The 18,803-nt window shown below is 44.6% G+C and overlaps 1 protein-coding gene across 2 annotated transcripts; it reads left to right on the top strand.

The window, feature by feature from the left end:
• Positions 1–23: 23 nt before the first annotated feature.
• On the top strand, positions 24–18,568 carry HSDL1 (hydroxysteroid dehydrogenase like 1). 2 transcript variants are annotated; one of them, XM_032486875.1, is made up of 5 exons: positions 24–125; positions 8,618–8,843; positions 9,528–9,973; positions 10,172–10,399; positions 15,774–18,568. In XM_032486875.1, exons 2-5 carry the CDS (start codon positions 8,624–8,626, stop codon positions 15,870–15,872), a joined length of 993 nt encoding a protein of 330 aa, XP_032342766.1. In that variant the 5' UTR covers positions 24–125; positions 8,618–8,623; the 3' UTR covers positions 15,873–18,568. The 2 variants fall into 2 exon arrangements, with proteins under 2 accessions (XP_032342766.1, XP_032342767.1); XM_032486876.1 differs by having other exon boundaries at positions 37–125; positions 8,659–8,843.
• The last annotated feature ends 235 nt before the right edge of the window (positions 18,569–18,803 follow it).

Raw genomic sequence — 18,803 nt, 5'->3', positions numbered from 1 at the left:
CCCCGCCCCCCGCGCATGCGCGGGTCACGTGGGGGCGCGGTACTCGGCAGCTGCTGCGGTGGTGACGGGGGCGGCGGCCGCGCGTCTTTGGCGGGACCGGCTCCGAGACTGCGCCGCCTCTGCAGGTACCGCGCTCCCCACGCCTAGCTCCGGGCCCTAGGCCCTCCTGGTCCTCTTCGGCGCCCGCCGGGCTTCGGCCTGGACCCTCCCTCTGTGCCCCACCACGCCCCCCGGGATCGGTGCCCTCCGCGCCGGGACACCCCGTGCCCCTTCGTCTCTCTTCCCTCGGATCCCCGCCCCAGGCACCCCTCCTTCCAGATCTGTCCCCCAATAGCGCCCCTTCCCCAACTCCACCTCGGCGTTGCACCCCCAGAGAACCCCCTCTTCTGGGCCCCCCCCAGGACCCAGCGGACCTGGGACCCCACCCACCCCGAGCGCGGGGCCCCTCTTTCCCAGACCTGCCCTGGTGCTCCCCACGAGGCTCTGAAAATGACCCCTTTGTGTGCTTTATTCTCGTCTGCAAAGGACTTGGTACGAGTGGGATTTGTTGTTGTCGTCTTTGTTCTAATTACAAGTAATTCAGAATAAGGGAGCTCTAGAAGAAAGGGCACCACGAGTTCCCCAGCGGCGGTCGTTTGTTGGGCCATGCCAGGTGATGGAGGGGAGGGGTTCTGGAGACCAGTGAGGCTGTCGCTTTTCTGAAGGAACATGTAGCACAGACACAGCCCAGCGAAGCCAAACACAGCAGCTTTCTGGGTGTTCATGCTAGCAGAATGCCCGCCTCGGGGTCACACATTGGGGGTCACCAGCCAGGGCTGTGGACTATGACAGACCTCAGTCTGAATTCCCACCTTCCACTTAATAGCTGCAGAGTCCTGGGTTTGTCGCTTTACCTGGGGAAGCCTCAGTTTCCCCATCTGTAAACTGGATATGATTAAAACTGTACCTCCATGGGGGGAAGGTAACCTAATTATCTCTCTCCCAAGAACGAACAAACAAACAAACACAACTCAAAAGCTGTACCTCTTAAGGTTGGTGGGAGAACAAATGAGCTGATAGGAATAAAGCACTTAGCTTTTGCAGAAAGCCAGCTCTCAGTTTTAACCCGGAGCTCTACAGATAGCCAGTCGTTAACGTTGAATACTGAATTATAGCGGCTAATAGCTAAGGTTTATTGAGCACTTACGTTCTAGGCTCTGTTCTGAGTGCTTTATACTATGATCTGATTTAATTCTCATTATAATCTAAGGCAGGAACTATTATTGTCATGTTTACCAGTGATGTAAGAAGAGCTCAAGGAAGTGAAGTAACTTCACCTTCACCCAGGACACACACAGCTCTTCCCCTGGGAGCCTGGATTCGAATCCAGGAAGTCTGTTTTCAGAGTCTGTGGTTGTAATCGTGACAGTAATATTCCAGGGGCATAGAGTTCAACAAATTGGTATTTTTAAAGTAGATTTTTAAAACTGAGATAAAATTCACCATTTTATCCATTTAAAAGTGTACTGCTCATAGCAGCGTATTCACCAGGTACTATTTAATTCTAGAACATTCCCATCATCTCCAAAAGAAGTCCCACCCCATTAGCAGTCACTCCCCATTTCCCACTCCCCTGTCCCATGGCAGCCCTAATCTACTTTCTGTCTCTGTTTCTTTGCCTTTTCTGGACATTTCATATAAGTGGAATAGTATGATACGTGACTTTTTGTGTCCGGCTTCTCTCAGTCAGTGCACTGTTCTCAAGGTTTTCCGGGAAGTAGCTTGTACCTGTACTTCATTCTTTTTCTTGCTGCATAATATTCCATTATGTGGAAAGACCACATTTTGTTCATCCCTTCATCTGTTGTTGGACATTTGGGTTGTTTCTGTGAACATAGCTGTACAGGTTTTTGTGTGAGCCTAAGTTTTCAGTTATCTTAGGTCTATACCTAGTAGTGAGTGGTGGTGTTATTTTAATTCCCACCGCACATGTGGAGACCTGAAACTGATGGGTATTGGATCTTGGACAAGAACTCCCATGTTCTACTGTCTCCATGCAGCACCCTATCAGTTCAGGTTAGTGGGATACTAAAAATTGGCAAAGGAAAGTAAGGAGATTCCAAGAAGTCATGATACACCAATAATAACTTTATCAAAGCGCTGATAGGGAGTTTGAGAAGGTTCTCAAGTTTTTTCTCCCCAAGAGTGAAATTTGAGCTTTGAACACAATGCATTATTTGCTTCTATTTATTAAATAAATATTGTTTACCCAGCACCATGCCAGGTGCTGAGGAGGAATAATGAAGATGAATGCAATCCGAGCTTCACAGCATCATAAGGCTGTGGGTGGATTAAAGACTTAAATCATCAGAAAAGCAAAACTGTGAAAAAAAGAAATTTAGAAAATAATATGGGAAAATATCTTTATGGCCTGGGGTTGCAATGGAATTTCTGAAATAAAACATTACAAGCACAAACCATGCAGAAAAAAATGAATAAATTTGACTTCATTAGAGTGAGGACATTCAATATGTATGCATATGCATGACTGGGACATTGTGCTGTACACCAGAAATTGACACATTGTAACTGACTGTACTTCAATTAAAAAAAATTTTTTTTAAATGAGGACATTCAGTTCATCAAAAGTGCTATGAAGGGAATATAGAAAGAATTTTTATAACTCTGAACGAAGGAGAAGATGACACAGTAGCAGTAAGGTCGAAAGCGAGAAACAGGCACTTGGAACAGGCACTTCATAGATGAGAAAACACAAACAGCACATAAACATCAAGAGAGCCAGCCAGCCGTATTAGTAGTCAGGAAATGTAAATGACAACCAGGATGAGACCCAGTTTCCCAGCGAGGCTTTGGCAGCAGGTGAACTGTTGGATGTTGCCAGTGTGAGCTCACACTCACTGCTGGTGGGCATGTAAGTTGGTTCAGCAGCTTGGGCAGCATCTGGTTGAAACTATGGATGTCCTGTGGCCCAGCAGTTTGACCCTTAGGCCTGGCCCTTTGAGAAACTGGTACCATTGCCCAGGAGACGTGCCCGAGAGTGGTCATGGCAGCACTGTTCATAATTATAAAGTAAAAACCAGCAAGAAAAACCTGAAGGCCCATCAGCAGTAGGGTGGATATATGAATCGTGGTGTGTTTGTACCATGAGATCGAGCAGCAGTGCAAATGTATAGCTCCGGATGCATGGATGAGTCTGGAACACAATGCAGAGTGAAAGGAACAAGTCACCAAAGGGTACACACGGTGTGATTCCTTTATGTAAAGGGCACATTCAGGCCAAATGGAATGTTATTATTTCAGAATCCATGCTGGGGTAATAGTACAACTGTTTAAAAAAAAAAAAAAAGACCAGGGAATGATGACATCAGAATTCAGGAGTGTGGATACCCACCGGGTGGTGGAAGTGGCCGTGATCAGGGAAGAAGCATCGGGGCTTCTGAGATGTTGCTTTTGTGAAGTCGGGTGGCTCTGTGGGCATTTTGTCTATTCTTTGAACTGTGCATAATAGGCGTTAAAACTTTTGTGTATATTTCTCAATTTTCTTAAAGTACAGACACATTAGTCTTAGATTTTCTGCCCTCAAGGGGCCTATTTGGGGAACAAGATAGAGATAGAGTAGACACTTGAATAGAAGGCAGAGCAGTGCCAGAAGGGCAGCATGGCCCGGAGAGGCAGAGGGGAGCTCATGCGGATGGGTGCAGGTGACCTGGGCAGGAGGGGAGAGGGGCCGGGGCCAGGTGTGTGCAGTCATTGCTTGTCAGTGCTGGGACAGAGCTGGGGAGGAGGGATGGGATTTGTGCTGGTCTTGCAGGGACAGATGGGATTTGAATGCTGAGAGCAAGGCAGGTCCAGGCTCTGTGTGAAAGAAGTAAGATTTATGAAAATAAAGTTAATGAAAAGAAAGTCCCTGACCCTGGAATCTTTACTGAAAAGCCAGGCAGTGCCAGGTGTGGATGAGGATGGCGAGGACCACCTCGGCTAATCGAAGATCAGAGGAATCGCTGAAGATACTTTCTGGTTCTTGAAGACACTTGAAGGTTCTGGTTGAAGGGGAGTTGTAGGATTTGCAACTTGTCTCTTCACTGTCCTGAAAACTAGACTGACTGTCTGTACATCTTAATTTTCTGTGACTGCTGTAACAAATTGCCGCAGATTCAGTGGCTTAAGACAAGACACAGCTGTTCTCTTGCAGTTCCAGAGGTCAGAAGCCTGAAGTCAGCCCCCCGGGCAAAAGTCAAGGTGTCAGCAAGGCTGTGTCACCTCTGGAAGCTCTGGGGAGAATCCATTTCCTGGCCTTTGCCAGATTTTGGAGGTACTGCGTTCCTTGACCTGTGACCCCATCTGTGCATCTCCAGATCCAGCAGCCTGTGGTCTTTAAATCTCACTGGCACTCTCTCCAACCTCTGCTTCTTACTCACGTCTCCTCTGACTCTGACCCTTCTGATAAGGACACGTGTGGTCACACTGGACCCACCTGGATAATCCAGGATGATCTCCCCATCTCAAGATCCTTAATCCGCAAAGTCCCCTTGCTACATAGGGTGACATATTTATGGGGTTTGAGGATCAGAATGTGGACATGAATCGGAGGGACATTATTTACCAACCCCATTACCTTTTTTTGGTGGTGCCTTGATTGCCTTTTTCCCATCATACTTGCTTAATTTTCTTTGAAAACATTTTGGCCAATCTGTCTGATGTTCTTGTACCATCCCCCACCACGTGTCATTCATTGGGGTAGCCTGGTGATGTCTGTTTCAGCCGAGACACTGCTCTCAGACCTCTTGATTCCTGAAGGTTTTTATATGAGATCTGATCGCCCTTTTCACTGCAAAGTTGAGTCAGCTAAACCATAGGTCAGGATAATGTTACAGACAGAGCAGCTGTGCTTTGAAGAGGTGACTTTGCTTCTTGGGGTTTTGACCATAATTTTCCCATGATGCTTTTATAGTTGTGATGTTATCTCAAAGGTTTTTATTTTAAGACTGTTTTTGGAGCAGTTTAGGTTGATAATGAAATTGATGGGAAGGTACAGAGATATACCGCCTGCTTCCACACACGCAGAACCACCCACATTGTCAGCATCGCTCACCAGAGTGGTACCTTTTTTTTGCCAAGGATGAACCTACTGCTCTAATTACCAAGTACCTCCACCTCTCCTTCCAGCGTCTCTGCCAGCCCTGTACCCAGGTGCTCAGCTGGGCCATCTGCCACCGTGCGGAAGTTCTAGGGCTCCACAGCTGGAGCACAGGGCAGTGGTTGGCAGAGAGGGAAGGATGAGGCAGAGAAAGCCCAGGGGGACCCTGGGGAGAGGTGGGGAGAAGGGTGTCTGTCCCGTTGGGGCCCAGCCTCTTCTGGGCTTTCAGGGGTCTGTGTGGAGCGCCATCTCCATCCCAGCCCTCTGAGTGGGCTGTGTCCCATTTGATGAAATGTTCCTTAAAAAAGGTGCAGGAAAGGGGGCACCTCCAAGCCGAGCCTTTCCCCAGACAGGTGCAAGGTACCTCCCTCCATCCAAGACAGGAAATGCTTTGCTTCCCGTGCAGGGAATCTCGGCATACGGATTTTTGTGTTTTCTTAACTTTTAAAAACTCTAGTCTTAGTTTTATCTAAAATTTTCCCAGCTGAACTAGGAGGCAGAGGAGAGGCATTTGTTTCGTGTTGGGTTTTCACAGATTGGCCTTAAGAGAAGACAGAGTAGCGAATTCCTGCAGACTCGGAGCTGGCAGAGAGCCAGGCAGAGGGAGGCGGATGGTTAGAGGTGGGAGCAGGGAAGTCGGGAAACGCCTTCCTGGTCCAGCATCTTTTGCTGAAGGTTTTTCCTTCACAGATGCTTAGATTCTTGCAAAAAAGTGGTATTTGCAGGGGGTCAGTGTCCCCTCGACACAGCCTTCCCCTGGGGTGAGGTGATGCCTGAGGCCCCCGACCTCCTTCCCCCACGTCGCCTGGAGCTCATTTTCCCACACGGTTTTCTTTGGCTGTAGTCCATTAGACCTTGATGTGCAGGATTCAGGTTTTCACTGAAGACAGTATTTTAACATCTTGAATATACACCCACCTGTTCTTTTGAAGAATAGATTTATTATTCCAAGTATCTAGTTTTTTGGAGTCATAGTTTTGTTACTTCTAATTTTATTATATTTTGTTAGAAAAGTACTAGTGCATACAGGTGTTATTTTTTGCATTCACATTCCTCATGGCCTAGTATTTGATTAATTATGACAAAAGGCACATGTCCACCTATAAAAAGTTATTTCAGGAACTCCCAACTCAGGGTGGTTGAACATGGAATCTCACTTTTTCTGTTCTTTCTTGTAAGAAGCTAATGTTTTCGTAGTTTCTCTGGGAATCTTGCAGTTAGCACTATTCGGGGCCTGCAGTGATGTGACCGCCCTGATGCGGTGCCTGTCGGGGCTTCTCGGGCCAGCACCTGCCTCCACAGGGACTCGGCTGTGTGTGGAGGTGGCTGAGCAGGGAACCCTTTGAAGGGTTGACACGCCACTACCTCATCACTGACGTCCGGAAACTTTGAGAGGCATGTGTGCACGGCAGAAAAGAAGTAAATGGATTTGAGGTGGATGCTCCTAACTTTGAACGTATTTCAAAGGATTTAGAGCAGCTCCCAGAGTACACTGCCCTAGTGTGGTTGATTGATCAGGAAAAGAAAAGCATTTTCAGCCCAAACCGCGTTGATCTTGATAGTTCGTATTTTAAGAAGTCTCATCCAGTGTGGTCCATGAAGAAGAGTTACCCAAAAGGAACATGTCATTTTTATATTATTAAGTATTTGGTTTGTGTACCTAATAAAGTGTGTAATACTTTCTTTTCATGACCAGTTTTGGCATTCTTTTTGTAGGAGGTAAGTTTCTATGAACAGAATTGCAAAGTGTACAGCACTTTACTTACCGGAAATAAGATGACTCCTTGAGTTACCTTCTGTATTGTTATTTGAGAAAAACATTTCTTTAATTTATTGCTGCATCAGCTTAATTAGAATTGTGGTTGGAACATAAAACTTGCTGTTTGAGGGATTACATCCTTATTGTGGGGCATTTAGGAATCTTACTACCTGTTTCTTCGGTTTTCTGTCATATTTCTTTTGTGTGTTTTGTTGGTTTGTAATTTGGACTACACATTCATGTATCTCCTCCACACACATAGTTGATACATACATACTTCTGTTTCAGAGTTTTTATTATTTTCTGTGCCTGCGGACACAGTGTAGGGTCTTTCTCACAGTGTGTTCCATTCTGGTGGTGAATTTGTTTTCTCCTGTTTACTTTTCACTCTGCACAACTTGGTTGAGCTCAAATTGCATTGCAGTGGAGTGGGAGGGACTTCACTTATTCTTCCTTAAGCTTATGCCAATTTTTGCTGATGTTGTTGGGGATTTTCTTAGTTTCAGGATTTTTTTTTTTTCTGTCCTAATGCAATTTCTATGAGAGGGGCCACTTCCAGAAGTTTTTAAATGTTTCTTTGGCTTAAATCTGTTTTATTTACTAAATGCTGTATCCTTGTGTCCATATACATCTGAGCTCCCTGTCATTTAATTGTAGTCCACTGTGAGCTTTTGGCCCCTTGTCCCTCACAGATAGCACACACAGTTGGATCCGGCCTCAGTGGCTCCCCAGGTCTAGGCTGGGGTGAAGTTCATCAGCCTTGGTCTTGCCCGGCTTTTCTCTACCTCTTCAGGGTCATCTCTGATGCCAGGCTCACATATACCAGTTCATACGGCATTTAAAATTGTTCTGTGAAATGTCTGTCTCTTCCCCTAGGTAACAGTTATTTAATTCTTCTTTGAATCCTTAGCATCTGTCATGGTGCATGGAACATCATGGGATGCCTGGTGCTGCTTGCTCTGTGGATACTTGTAAGAATTGTATTGGGCTTTTCGTTCCTCAGATGTAAGGGGCCAGGCAGAGAGAATGGTGTGCAAATGATGCTAGCAAGACGAAGGAGTGCTCCCCCCACTGTCATTTGAGAAAATCATTTCTTGAAGTTTGAGGAGCATCTCTTTTTAAATATACATTCATGAATATTACTTACACTTAGTATCATTTATGTTTAATTTATGTTAAAGTTTATTAGGTCTTAGTTTTGTCGCAAATGGACAGTAAGCTCTTTGAGTCCAAGGCCTTGTCTTAATATTACCTCTATTTCCTTTATGTTGTCTCAACATGGACAGTGGGCCCTCTGTGTTTGCCAGTTTTTGAATAAATAAATAAAAGAAATAAATGTGCCTCTCAGCTATTATGTGAATTAGAAAGTCTGTGCCTGCCGTTACGCTGGACTGGAGGGTTTCTAGGGCACGGAGCGTATTGTGTTTCTCTCTGTATCCTCTGCATTTAGCACAGTGGCTGAATTTCGGTAGCAATTTGGTAACTCTTGATAGTTACGTTGACTAATCTCTTTGAAAAAAAGTACTTTCTGAGCTACAGGTGTGAAGTAATGAAATCATAAAATTGACTGGGTCCCTGGACTCCATGCCTTTGAACAGTTACTGTTACTTGAATGCACAATAATAAGTGCTGATGTCCTCTGATGTCTTTCTTCGCTGGAACTGTGCATGTTCCTTTAACTTCTTAAGCAGAGACCACCTCTCTCCTGCCCCCACCTGCAGGTTGCCATGGCTGCCGTTGACAGCTTCTACCTCTTGTATAGGGAAATTGCCAGGTCTTGTAACTGCTACATGGAAGCTCTCGCCCTGGTTGGAGCCTGGTACACGGCCAGAAAAAGCATCACCGTCGTCTGCGACTTCTACAGCCTGATCAGACTGCACTTCATCCCTCGCCTGGTGAGCAGAGCAGATCTGATCAAGCAGTATGGAAGATGGGCAGTCGTGAGCGGTAAGAAGTGAGATGTCCATTCTTGCCTGATTTAGCAATGAAATAAATCTTTCCTGTTAGAGTTGTGGTTTAAGTTGGATGCATCATTCAAGGAGTTACTCCATTTAATGTAATGTTTTCATGGGATAAAAAAATAAAACTTCCTCCATGATGATTATGTTTGTGTTTCTCACCACCCTTGTCTTGGGAGAATTTTCCTGTGATTTTTGTCCTTTTATTCTGCCTCGTCCTGCTGTCAGTCCTGCTCCAGCCCCACCTTCCTACCCCTTGCTTTTCCTTTTTGCTCTGTGTTTTGAAAGTGTCCTTATAAACTGTTACCACTTTCAGAAATGCTTCCCTTAAATTTCATTTCAGTGTATCATTGTTTCCCAGGAAAGTACCTCCTGGCACTCATTCAAGCCAGGTATAAGTTGGAAAATAGTTTCCCACCGTGTCTCACAGTTGACATGGTGAATGTAAAACAGTTCTTCCTCTACCCGGCAGGGTGTTTGGGAGAGCATTTGACTAGCCTGTGTCAGTCCTTATTATGGTTTGGGCCTTGTGCTGGACTGATCAGCTACAGACCTCAGGTTGTTCCTAGTGTGAATCCTTCTCTGATTAAACCTGGAAATGGGGTTTTTAAAGTCCATGTTAAAGGTCACACCGTGAAATGAGTTTGCTTACTTTTCCTGGCTTGTCCTGTAGGCGCAACAGATGGGATTGGAAGAGCCTACGCGGAAGAGTTAGCCAGCCGCGGTCTCAGTATCATCCTGATTAGTCGGAACCAAGAGAAATTGCAGACAGTCGCTAGAGACATAGCTGACACCTACAAGGTGGAAACCGATGTTATCGTCGCCGACTTCAGCAGCGGCCGCGAGATCTACGACCTGATTCGAGAAGCCTTGAGAGACAGAGATATTGGCATCCTGGTGAATAACGTGGGCGTGTTTTACCCCTACCCTCAGTATTTCACTCAGGTCTCTGAGGACACGCTCTGGGACATCATAAACGTGAACATCGCCGCAGCCAGTTTGATGGTCCACATAGTGCTACCGGGGATGGTGGAGAGGAAGAAGGGAGCCATCGTCACCATCTCGTCTGGCTCCTGCTGCAAACCAACCCCCCAGCTGGCTGCGTTTTCTGCATCGAAGGTGATGTATTACTGATTGGAAAGTGAAATCGTGAGGTAGGAGAACGTTTACCTCAGTGGTTTGGTCCAGTTTGTTGAGCTCTTGGTCAGCAGCTCATGTTATGCTGTATTTTCTCTTGAAATGGCAATAAGTCTTTTTTCTTCTGAATCTCTTCTGAGTTCCCCAAGAATTAAGTCTTTTCCCCTCCTGTTTTAACAGGCTTATTTAGACCACTTCAGCAGAGCCTTGCAGTATGAATATGCCTCTAAAGGAATCTTTGTACAGAGTCTAATCCCATTCTGCGTGGCTAGCAACGTGGCCACACCCGGCAGCTTTCTGCACAAGTGCCCATGGTTGGTGCCTTCACCAAAAGTGTATGCACATCATGCTGTTTCTACGCTTGGCATTTCAAAAAGGACCACAGGATACTGGTCCCATTCTATCCAGGTAACAGTATGCGCTCAGTTCTTGAGATTAGGTTAATGCATCCTAAAGCTTTCTAAACGATACAGGGGAATTTGATTGGAGCCTCATGCTGAAAGATGAGGACTGTAAATTCTGGTTCTTGAATCCTGATGATTCTGGTTCAGTCACTAAATTCTCTTTGTGGAATTACATATTAAGAACATTCAAAAGTTCAATCTATATGAACTTTTCATTAAAGATGAACTTTTCATCTAGAAGATGAAATCTGCTGCTTTAATGTAAGTAGACAGGAGCAGTATAAAAATACTAAGTATTTATACGGAAATTTCAAAGTAAAAAAGATTCCAGTCATGCTTGAGGGGGTGTCTAAATCAGCAGTATGATCCCCAAACCTAAAACCATAAAATAGGTCTTCATTTTATCCAAGATGGTATTTCAGTGTATTCTTGGATTCATTTGTTCAAGAAGCGTAGAATTTTTTTTTAAGTTGTTCAGGCATGACAAAGATTTGGATCTTTAGTATTTTAAAGAGTAAATTTGTTAAATATTTGAAATTTTGATTCTCAGTTAAGAGAATAATGGTTTATTATAATAGACTTGTGTTTCTTTACCTGGTTAGTAAGTAGATGTTTTCCAATTCAGAATTGTTTTTTTCTTTAAGACATAGAGTTTTCTTAAATACCAAATATTTTGGGGGCTCTTTGCCTAAAAGTTATTAGATTTACCAGTATCAAATAAGTAGATATGTAAATCACAATAGAGTTCACTTTTACCACATTTTTTAGCTAAACATTTCTTTAATATGAAGCAGTTTTACTTAATTGGTTATTTTTAGGTCCTTAATTATTAGAGAAAAGCAGAGACGTAGTTTCTAAAAATGTAGTTTTAGAAGCCACTGACCATGATGTTCTCTTTGAAAGGAAGGTGTAATGAGGGTTGGTTTTGGATGTGTAGATACTTTGACTGTTTATAAAACACCAACAGTTTAATAACAATCAAACTTCATTCACATTGATGAACTTTTGTTGAGAATGTATTTTTTTCTGCCAAGAAATTCTGTTAAACAGAATTTAATTCCTAGAGCAGTTTGCTATATAAAGTTGTTAAAACTGTCCCCTTTTTTTGGTTTGTATTTCACTCAGTTATTTTCAGCCATATCAGTTTTACAGCAGAGGCTGGTTCATCAGTCACAGTTTTGTCCGTAGCAGGTTTCCCTGGTGACTTTTGCCATTTGCCTTTGTCATTGTCATTCCTTCCAGATGCAGTTTGCACGGGTTGCAGGGATCTGACTTCTGCCAGGATTTCAGTCCTCTCTCTGTCTTTAGCCTGTGACACGTATGGTGTAAAGCTTGCTTTGCCAGACTTACCCCTCAGGTTTTGTCTTGTGCTGTTGAGGCCCGTTAGTACCTTTAATATGTTGTGAATTAAATAAGAATGGTAGACTGTTTCTTGACAAGATGTGGTGATAGACCGAGTGTGAAGGGTGGAAGGAAAGGAAGACACGACACATAGTCTCAGGTTTTGGCTTCAGAAACTAGGGGCACTATTTACTCAGGAACACGAGAGGAAGAGGGCAGGTCTGGGGAGAAACCATGAGAGTTTTACACCTGGATTTAAGGTTCTAGGTAAGATTTAAGAAGAGTGGCATTGGCAGCTGCACAGGTCGGGGGCTTGGATGGGAGTCAGAGCCTCAAGGGTCACCGGTGTCTGGCTGGAGGGTGAGCCGCAGAGTGGGGACAGCACCCGAAGAGGGTGTAGGGGAGGACAGCCTGGTCAGCGTTGCAGGGAGCATTCCAGGGGACCGGGAAGAAGGCCTGGAAAAGGGGCAGCCGGAGGGAGGTCAGAGAGGAGAGTGGACCGTGGACGCTGCGGGCAGTGATGGCTTTGAGGGGAGGATGGTCAGTGTCACGTGATATCAGCTGTCCTGTCACATAAGGACCAGCACACGTCTTTGGGTTTAGAGTCTTGAAAATCTTTGGTGACCTTGATGAAAGCAGTTTTGGCGACGTTTTAGGAAGCAACCAGGTTACAGCGAGTAGGTGAGTGTGGGGAAGATGGGCGCATGCTCGAGAAATCAGGCTGCGCGCTTGGTGGGAGAGATGCAGTGGGTCCCAGGAAGGGGTTTGATTTGTTAGTTATCTGTTGAAGTTAGCAGCAACTTGCTTGTAAGTACATGCTGGAGGAAAGGGGCACCTGGGGAAGGACAGCTTAAAGACCGGAGAAAGAAGGCGTGGTTCCCGGGAGTGGGGGTGGGCTGGTGAGCCCAGTGGAGGGGGGGTGGGATGTGGACTTGGAAACAGGTAGAAAGCCATGAGCCAGAGGGGGAGCCGCCAGTGCACTTGGAAGCAGAAGGACCCTGTCTGCTGGCCCGTGAAATGGGGGTCTGGTCAGGGCGAGCTGAGCTGGGGGTGAGGAGGTTCGCAGTCATACTGGAGGAGGAGGGACAGGGAGACGCAGGGGAGCCCCCAGTGAGTGATGGGCTGAGAGTTGGTGGTGACATCGGTCCGTGTGCCTTTTCACTTGGCTCTCTTACCTGTGGGTCATCCTTCCTGAAGCCCCAAAGATGGCCTCTCCCGTGTCTTCACAATGTCATACTGAGAATGGAGTGTATTCAGCAATCATTGCTAAGTTTGGGTGAGAAGAGGTAATTTTTTTGTGAGCTTGCACGAAGGTTGGGAAGCACGTTCCTCACCCCTCACCCCTGGCCTCAGGCTTCCTTCCCCGACCCCGTTTCCTTCCAGATGTCTGCGCAGCAGTAGGGCTAAGGCTGGTCGGTGTCAGAACTGACACACAGCCACGACTCTTGCTCAGTCAGTAACCATTCGTATAATTCAGCAGTTGCGTCTTGTATGTTTTAAACTAGTTGTCTTAATATGTCTTAATAATGATTTGCAACCAAGATAGGGAAAAAATGATTTGGGCTTAAAAAACAGCTCAAAGAAGTCAAATGTATTTACTTGAATTGTTAACTAGTTACCAATAGTGATTTGGGAGTGTTTCTCCTCATTTTCCAAGTGGCATTGGGCAGTATTACATCGTTGGCTTTGGAACACACAAGTTGACCCTAAAAGAGCCTTTCCGTTGAAGCTTTCCATTCGTGATACTTGACATAAAGACCAGAAACATGCTTGTGTTTGATTGAAAAAACTTAACAAAAAAAATTAAAAATTGACTAGAAAATCTGGCTCATGCACATAGGACTGGTGCCCATTGCTGGGTGGGCTGGGGCAGAGTGGGGGCCTGAGCTCTCTGGACTGGCTCCCAGTCTGTTTTGAATTCCTACCTACTTCTGATGTACTCATTCACATATACTCTGCATGTGTTTTGCTATTGGAAAAGGAAAAGAAAAAAAAGAAGAAAAGAGGCATTCAGGGCAGAGGTAGGGCTGGGTGGGAATGGGAAAGCCTGGGGGCTGCGTACTGAGATGTGGGTTGGGGGTCCCAGGGAGGCAGGCCCCTGGCTGTGCTGGAGGGTAGAGCCCTTCTTCGCGGTGCGTCTCCCATGCTGGCTGGGAAGGGGACCTCTAACGACACACTTTGACAGCAGCTTTGGTTATGTCTTTGGATACTCCCATTTAAGGATGCAGCTCGTGTTCTTAGGGTCTTCTCCATTCCTATTTACTTCTTACCTTTTTCAGTCCCACCTGGTCAGTCTCTGGGAAGTGTGTGGCATCTGTATTTTGGTTGCTCTGCACATTTCCAACAAGCTGGGCGTCAACACTCACTGTGGATTTCCACCCCCACCTCCCTTTGAACCGGGTCCCTGGGAGGCCTCCCATTAGTCACTGTCGGGGTTCTGGTGCGGAGGAGGAGCAGGCTGGACACACTAGGGGGGACCCCTGAGGATACCCAAAGCCTTGTGGAGCCTGAAACCCAGCCCTCCTCTCCCTCTCTGGCTTTCCTGCAGTTCCCAGAGCCCGCAGACTTGGCATTCCTTATCTTAACAGGCCGTTGGCTCTGCCCCTGTGATGGGTCCATCCACACCCAGAGGATGCAGGTCTCTCCTCTCCTGTTAGCTCTTCCCACCCTGCTGCCCAGGGTGCTGCCGCCCCACTGGGACGAGCGGGGGATGGCGTATTCATCCATCCTTCCCCTGCTGGACCTTGGAACACGGGCAGCACACACTGATGCTGGTCCCTGTGCAGGAGACAGTGCCCAGGAGTGGAAATGAAAAGCAAACAGATTTCTAGATGCTGATTCCTTCTCCACTCAATAAATACTGAAAAAAAATCCCTTTGAGGGGGACCCGATTATCTAGCCTGTGTCAGGGGTCTTCCTCAGGGTCCGTATGCTGACTTGTCTTATCTCCTTGGATTTAGAGCCTTTTGCTTTTAGGACAGTGATTCTAAGGAGGAGTATTTGGGTATTTTTTCCACGAAATCCTGGCCCTTTAAAAAGAGGTCCAAAGAGATCTTAGTTATTTTTACAGAAAGTTATTCACGGCTCCAGGGCAAATATGGGACTCCTGTCTCCATGGTGGCTAAGCTGGGCCTTCTGTGGAACCTGGGAACAGTGGTGGGTCCAGGACCCTTACCCCACAGTTCATGGTATTGGGACCCCCTCCGTGTCCACTGTGGTTCCTGGAATTGCAGAGTAACCCAGATCTGTTTCTTAAGGAGAATGTGGGCTGACCTGTGTTCCTACACTTCTGTTCAAGGCTAGCATTTCATCCCTTGCTGGGGGCCTGTCCCTTTCCCTTCCTTAATGTCCAGGGTGTTAACTTAGTTCGCTCAGTCTTGGACAGACCTGTCAGTTTTGCGCAGGGTTTCTCCTCCTGGCCACTATTGGCGTAGAAGTGGGGTCGTTTCTCGTTGTGGGGCCGTCCTATGCACTCTGGGATGTTCTGCAGCATCCTTGACCTCTGCGCTCTAGATGCCAGTAACACCACCATCCCAGTTGTGACCTCTTATAATGTTCTGGACGTTGCTGTATGTCCCCTGGGGTGACCTGGCCTGCAGCAGAGCACCATCAGCGGGACATCCCCCCTGCATCCCCAAGCTTTCCTCATCACAGCTCAGGACACTCTCCCAGGGTCGTGGTGTTTTTGACTCAGTTCTTTTGTTTAACTTAGCTCCATCCTGCCCCTCAAACCCCATTTTTCTCACACAATACTAACCATGTATGCATTTTTCTGTTTCACCTGCCTTTTATTTCTGGGATAATTTGGTAATTCTTAACCACATGACCTGCTGCTCATAATCATGTTAAATAAAGATGGAATTGTATTGCTGTGTGTAGGTCTGTCCAGCCTCATTAGACAAAGGGTGTGGTTTCATTTTTCGTATTTAATATGATTGGTGGGTGATCTCTGTTGGTTTAAATCATTGCTGATCTGTGTGTTTCGTTGTCAGTGGCTTTGGGTTCTAACCTTCTAACCTTTTTCTCTTTCATTTTAGTTTCTTTTTGCACAGTATATGCCTGAATGGCTCTGGGTGTGGGGAGCAAACATTCTCAATCGTTCTTTACGTAAGGAGGCCTTGTCCTGCAAAGCCTGAAGCTGGACGATGGTTGGGAAGTTTTGCCAACTCTTGAGAACCTGCAGTATTCTGACGTTTGGAAGAACACATTTATCATCCACATTTGCTTTTATTCCTGATCGTTTAGCATACTGTTGACTCATCATTTGCAAAGCATACATAATGCTTTTAAGAATGCTGTGAAAAACCTCAAGGGCCACATGGATGGCACAGAATAAATCACCACCAAGGCACAAGCACTGGTCAAGAAAACCTAAATTTTGATGCTTTTTTCCCCTAAACCGTTCAAAAGTTGTGTAGTTTATGTTGTTCTAGGAGCTAAACAGCAGTCTGATACTGAAATATAATGTGACTTGTCAGCTTTTATAACTTCAGATGTTGTTTCCTAAGGGAAATTATCTATTTCAGTAGGTGAATTATAGTATTGGTTTTCAAATGTTCATCAGGAAAGACTATTTAAATGCATTATTTTCTAGGTAAGGCTTCTGGTCTAGTTGTAGAAATCAGTGTGTATTATATTGTATAGCTCTAGTTGTTTGGCTGTCTGTGTATGGAAATGCTGCTCTTCAACTGATATTTCATTAGTGAACATATATGTGTATATGTTGTGTGCACCTGGGCAACTTTTGGGGTGAGTTACTTTAAAAAATATTTCTTGTTAAGATGGCTTAATGCGAAACCTTAAGGGGGTATTCAAATTCTAGATTACTCCTTATCATATTAAACAAGGCTATCCAATTTTGTGCTGTAGATTTGCCATCTATAATTTTACTTGCGTCTTTTTTTTTTAACCTCTTATGGAATTCATTCATTCCTAGATTTGGACAGGTGATGGTTGACCCTCAGTTGTCTCCTGATTTATAATTATGGAGAAGTAGTGATTTCTCAGCCTATGACCCATTTTATAACTGAAATTTAGCCCTTTAGAGTGTGTTATATCTGGTTTCCAAATACTTTTCTATGTGATATTCTTCCATATCAGTAGCATTGGTGTAAACAAGTATTCATGGAATAGTAGTTAAAATATGGACAAATTATGGTGTGATATGATGTATTGTATCTGATGAAATACATTAGAAGCTCATTTTTGGTTTGTGTAATGGATTGATGCATTATAGTGAATACTTTTATTGGTATGAAGATGACGATGCACAATCCACCACAAATGTGGGTGAGCCCTGAAACCTGTTGTGAAATGTTTTTGGTTCAGGTCCTATAAAGCCAAACATTTTTTGAGGACCAACTACATACTTAGTGCTTTGAGAATTGTAAATCACTATACGAATGTGACAATGTGTGCAAATTTAAAATTCAGAGTTTAATATTATGACATTGATGCAAAAATAAGTAAATTGAAATCAGTACTTTTATGGAATCTTTTCTCCTGAGATAATATTCCATTACAAGTAGGCCTAAGCATGCTTTTTATGTTACACCCACAGTTTCGTCAGTGACATTGATACTTCCAGATATGACTTAGTATTTTCAGATCTCTGTTTCCCGATCTGACTTGGACTCAAGATCAGCGGTTAAATTCAGAATCTCTTCTTCCATTTACAAATCAGGCTTTCATCACATAAGAAGAAGAACTTTAGGTGTGGAAATTTACACACTAGTGATACCCGGTAGAACTGAAGGTTTTGATGGAGTTAGCTTGGAAGCTTTTATTTTGTTGTATTTGGCATTTCCCCCCACCCAACAATTAATTTATGGTCATTAATACTAGAGAAAATTAGACTTCGTGCCACTATGACCTGAACTTTGATGTGTAATAAGAAGCAGCAACTTTATGTAAAAATACCATTTTTGTATCTACGGTGTTATGTGGTACAGCAGTGTCTTATATTTATAGATTAGATGTTGAATCATTGTTCTATGATGAGACTCAGTAAACCATGTCAGTTTTAAAATTCTCTTCTTGGCAGGACGTATGTAAATATACTGATTGGTGCAAGTCAGTAAAAGATCAAAACCAAGACTCTTCCTTTGGTTTTATCTTTCTCAGCTCATTGGACCACTGTAGATGGGGTTTCTTATTTAGAATGTGGGAAATAAGAACCTTTGAAACAACCTGTGACCTAAAAATTTAACAATAAAAGCAGTTGCTTCTGCTTCCTTTGGAAGAGGTTTTGCTCCATATGTTTGTAAACCGGTTGTTTTGGGAAGATACATTTTTTTCCTTTAGAAATAATTATTTTAAAATTACAGAAAATTAATTTAATCTCAGAACACCTGTGATAGTAGTTCATTAAAAGCGGGTGATTGAGTTAAGAAGATTGTGCATAACCAAGTGTCTGATGAATCTTTTGAAACTACCAAGTTGACTTGTTGCTCTCATTGTCCTGATAGGTTGAGTAAGAGGAAGGCTAACTTTGGTCACTGACCTTGGCTAGATGGGGGTTGCTGACCAATTGTCCTGACCTATTTTCCTTGAGTGATGGGGATGAAAGGTAGTGGGTTCAAGAAAGATTGGGAAGAAAAAGGGAGACAGCCAGTTGAGACAGCTCTTTTGAGGAGTCTTTTTTTGTTTTGTTTTGTTTTAACCTCAATTGCTTAAAATCTTGTCACATTTGGGAACCAGAGGGTTAACTGGGGTCATCATGCTTGACATGTGCACCCTCCAAAACCAGTCTCTCTGTGTCTCTGACTCAGTATTGGCTCAGGTTGTGACTCTTTCGCACTTAGTTTGAATAAAGATTTATCTTCCCATGGAATCGTGCATGCTTTATTATACACGTGAAGCGTGAGTTTCGAAAGTTATTAGAGCCTGGGGTGGGGGAAAACCATTGGACCAGGATCCTGGAGCTCCCAGCCTTTTCTTGGTAGATTTCCAAGCCACCTCTCCATCACACTTCAGCCCCCTTGCAGTTTATAGGGGGTCTCAGAAGCTGGCAGCAGTCTCCTTTTCCCCAGCATTGGACTTCACTATCACATGACAAGGATGTTTGC

The sequence above is a fragment of the Camelus ferus genome, chromosome 9, assembly GCF_009834535.1.
Source record: "Camelus ferus isolate YT-003-E chromosome 9, BCGSAC_Cfer_1.0, whole genome shotgun sequence".
NCBI lineage: Eukaryota > Metazoa > Chordata > Mammalia > Artiodactyla > Camelidae > Camelus > Camelus ferus.
This window is presented reverse-complemented; position numbering and strand designations above follow the sequence as displayed.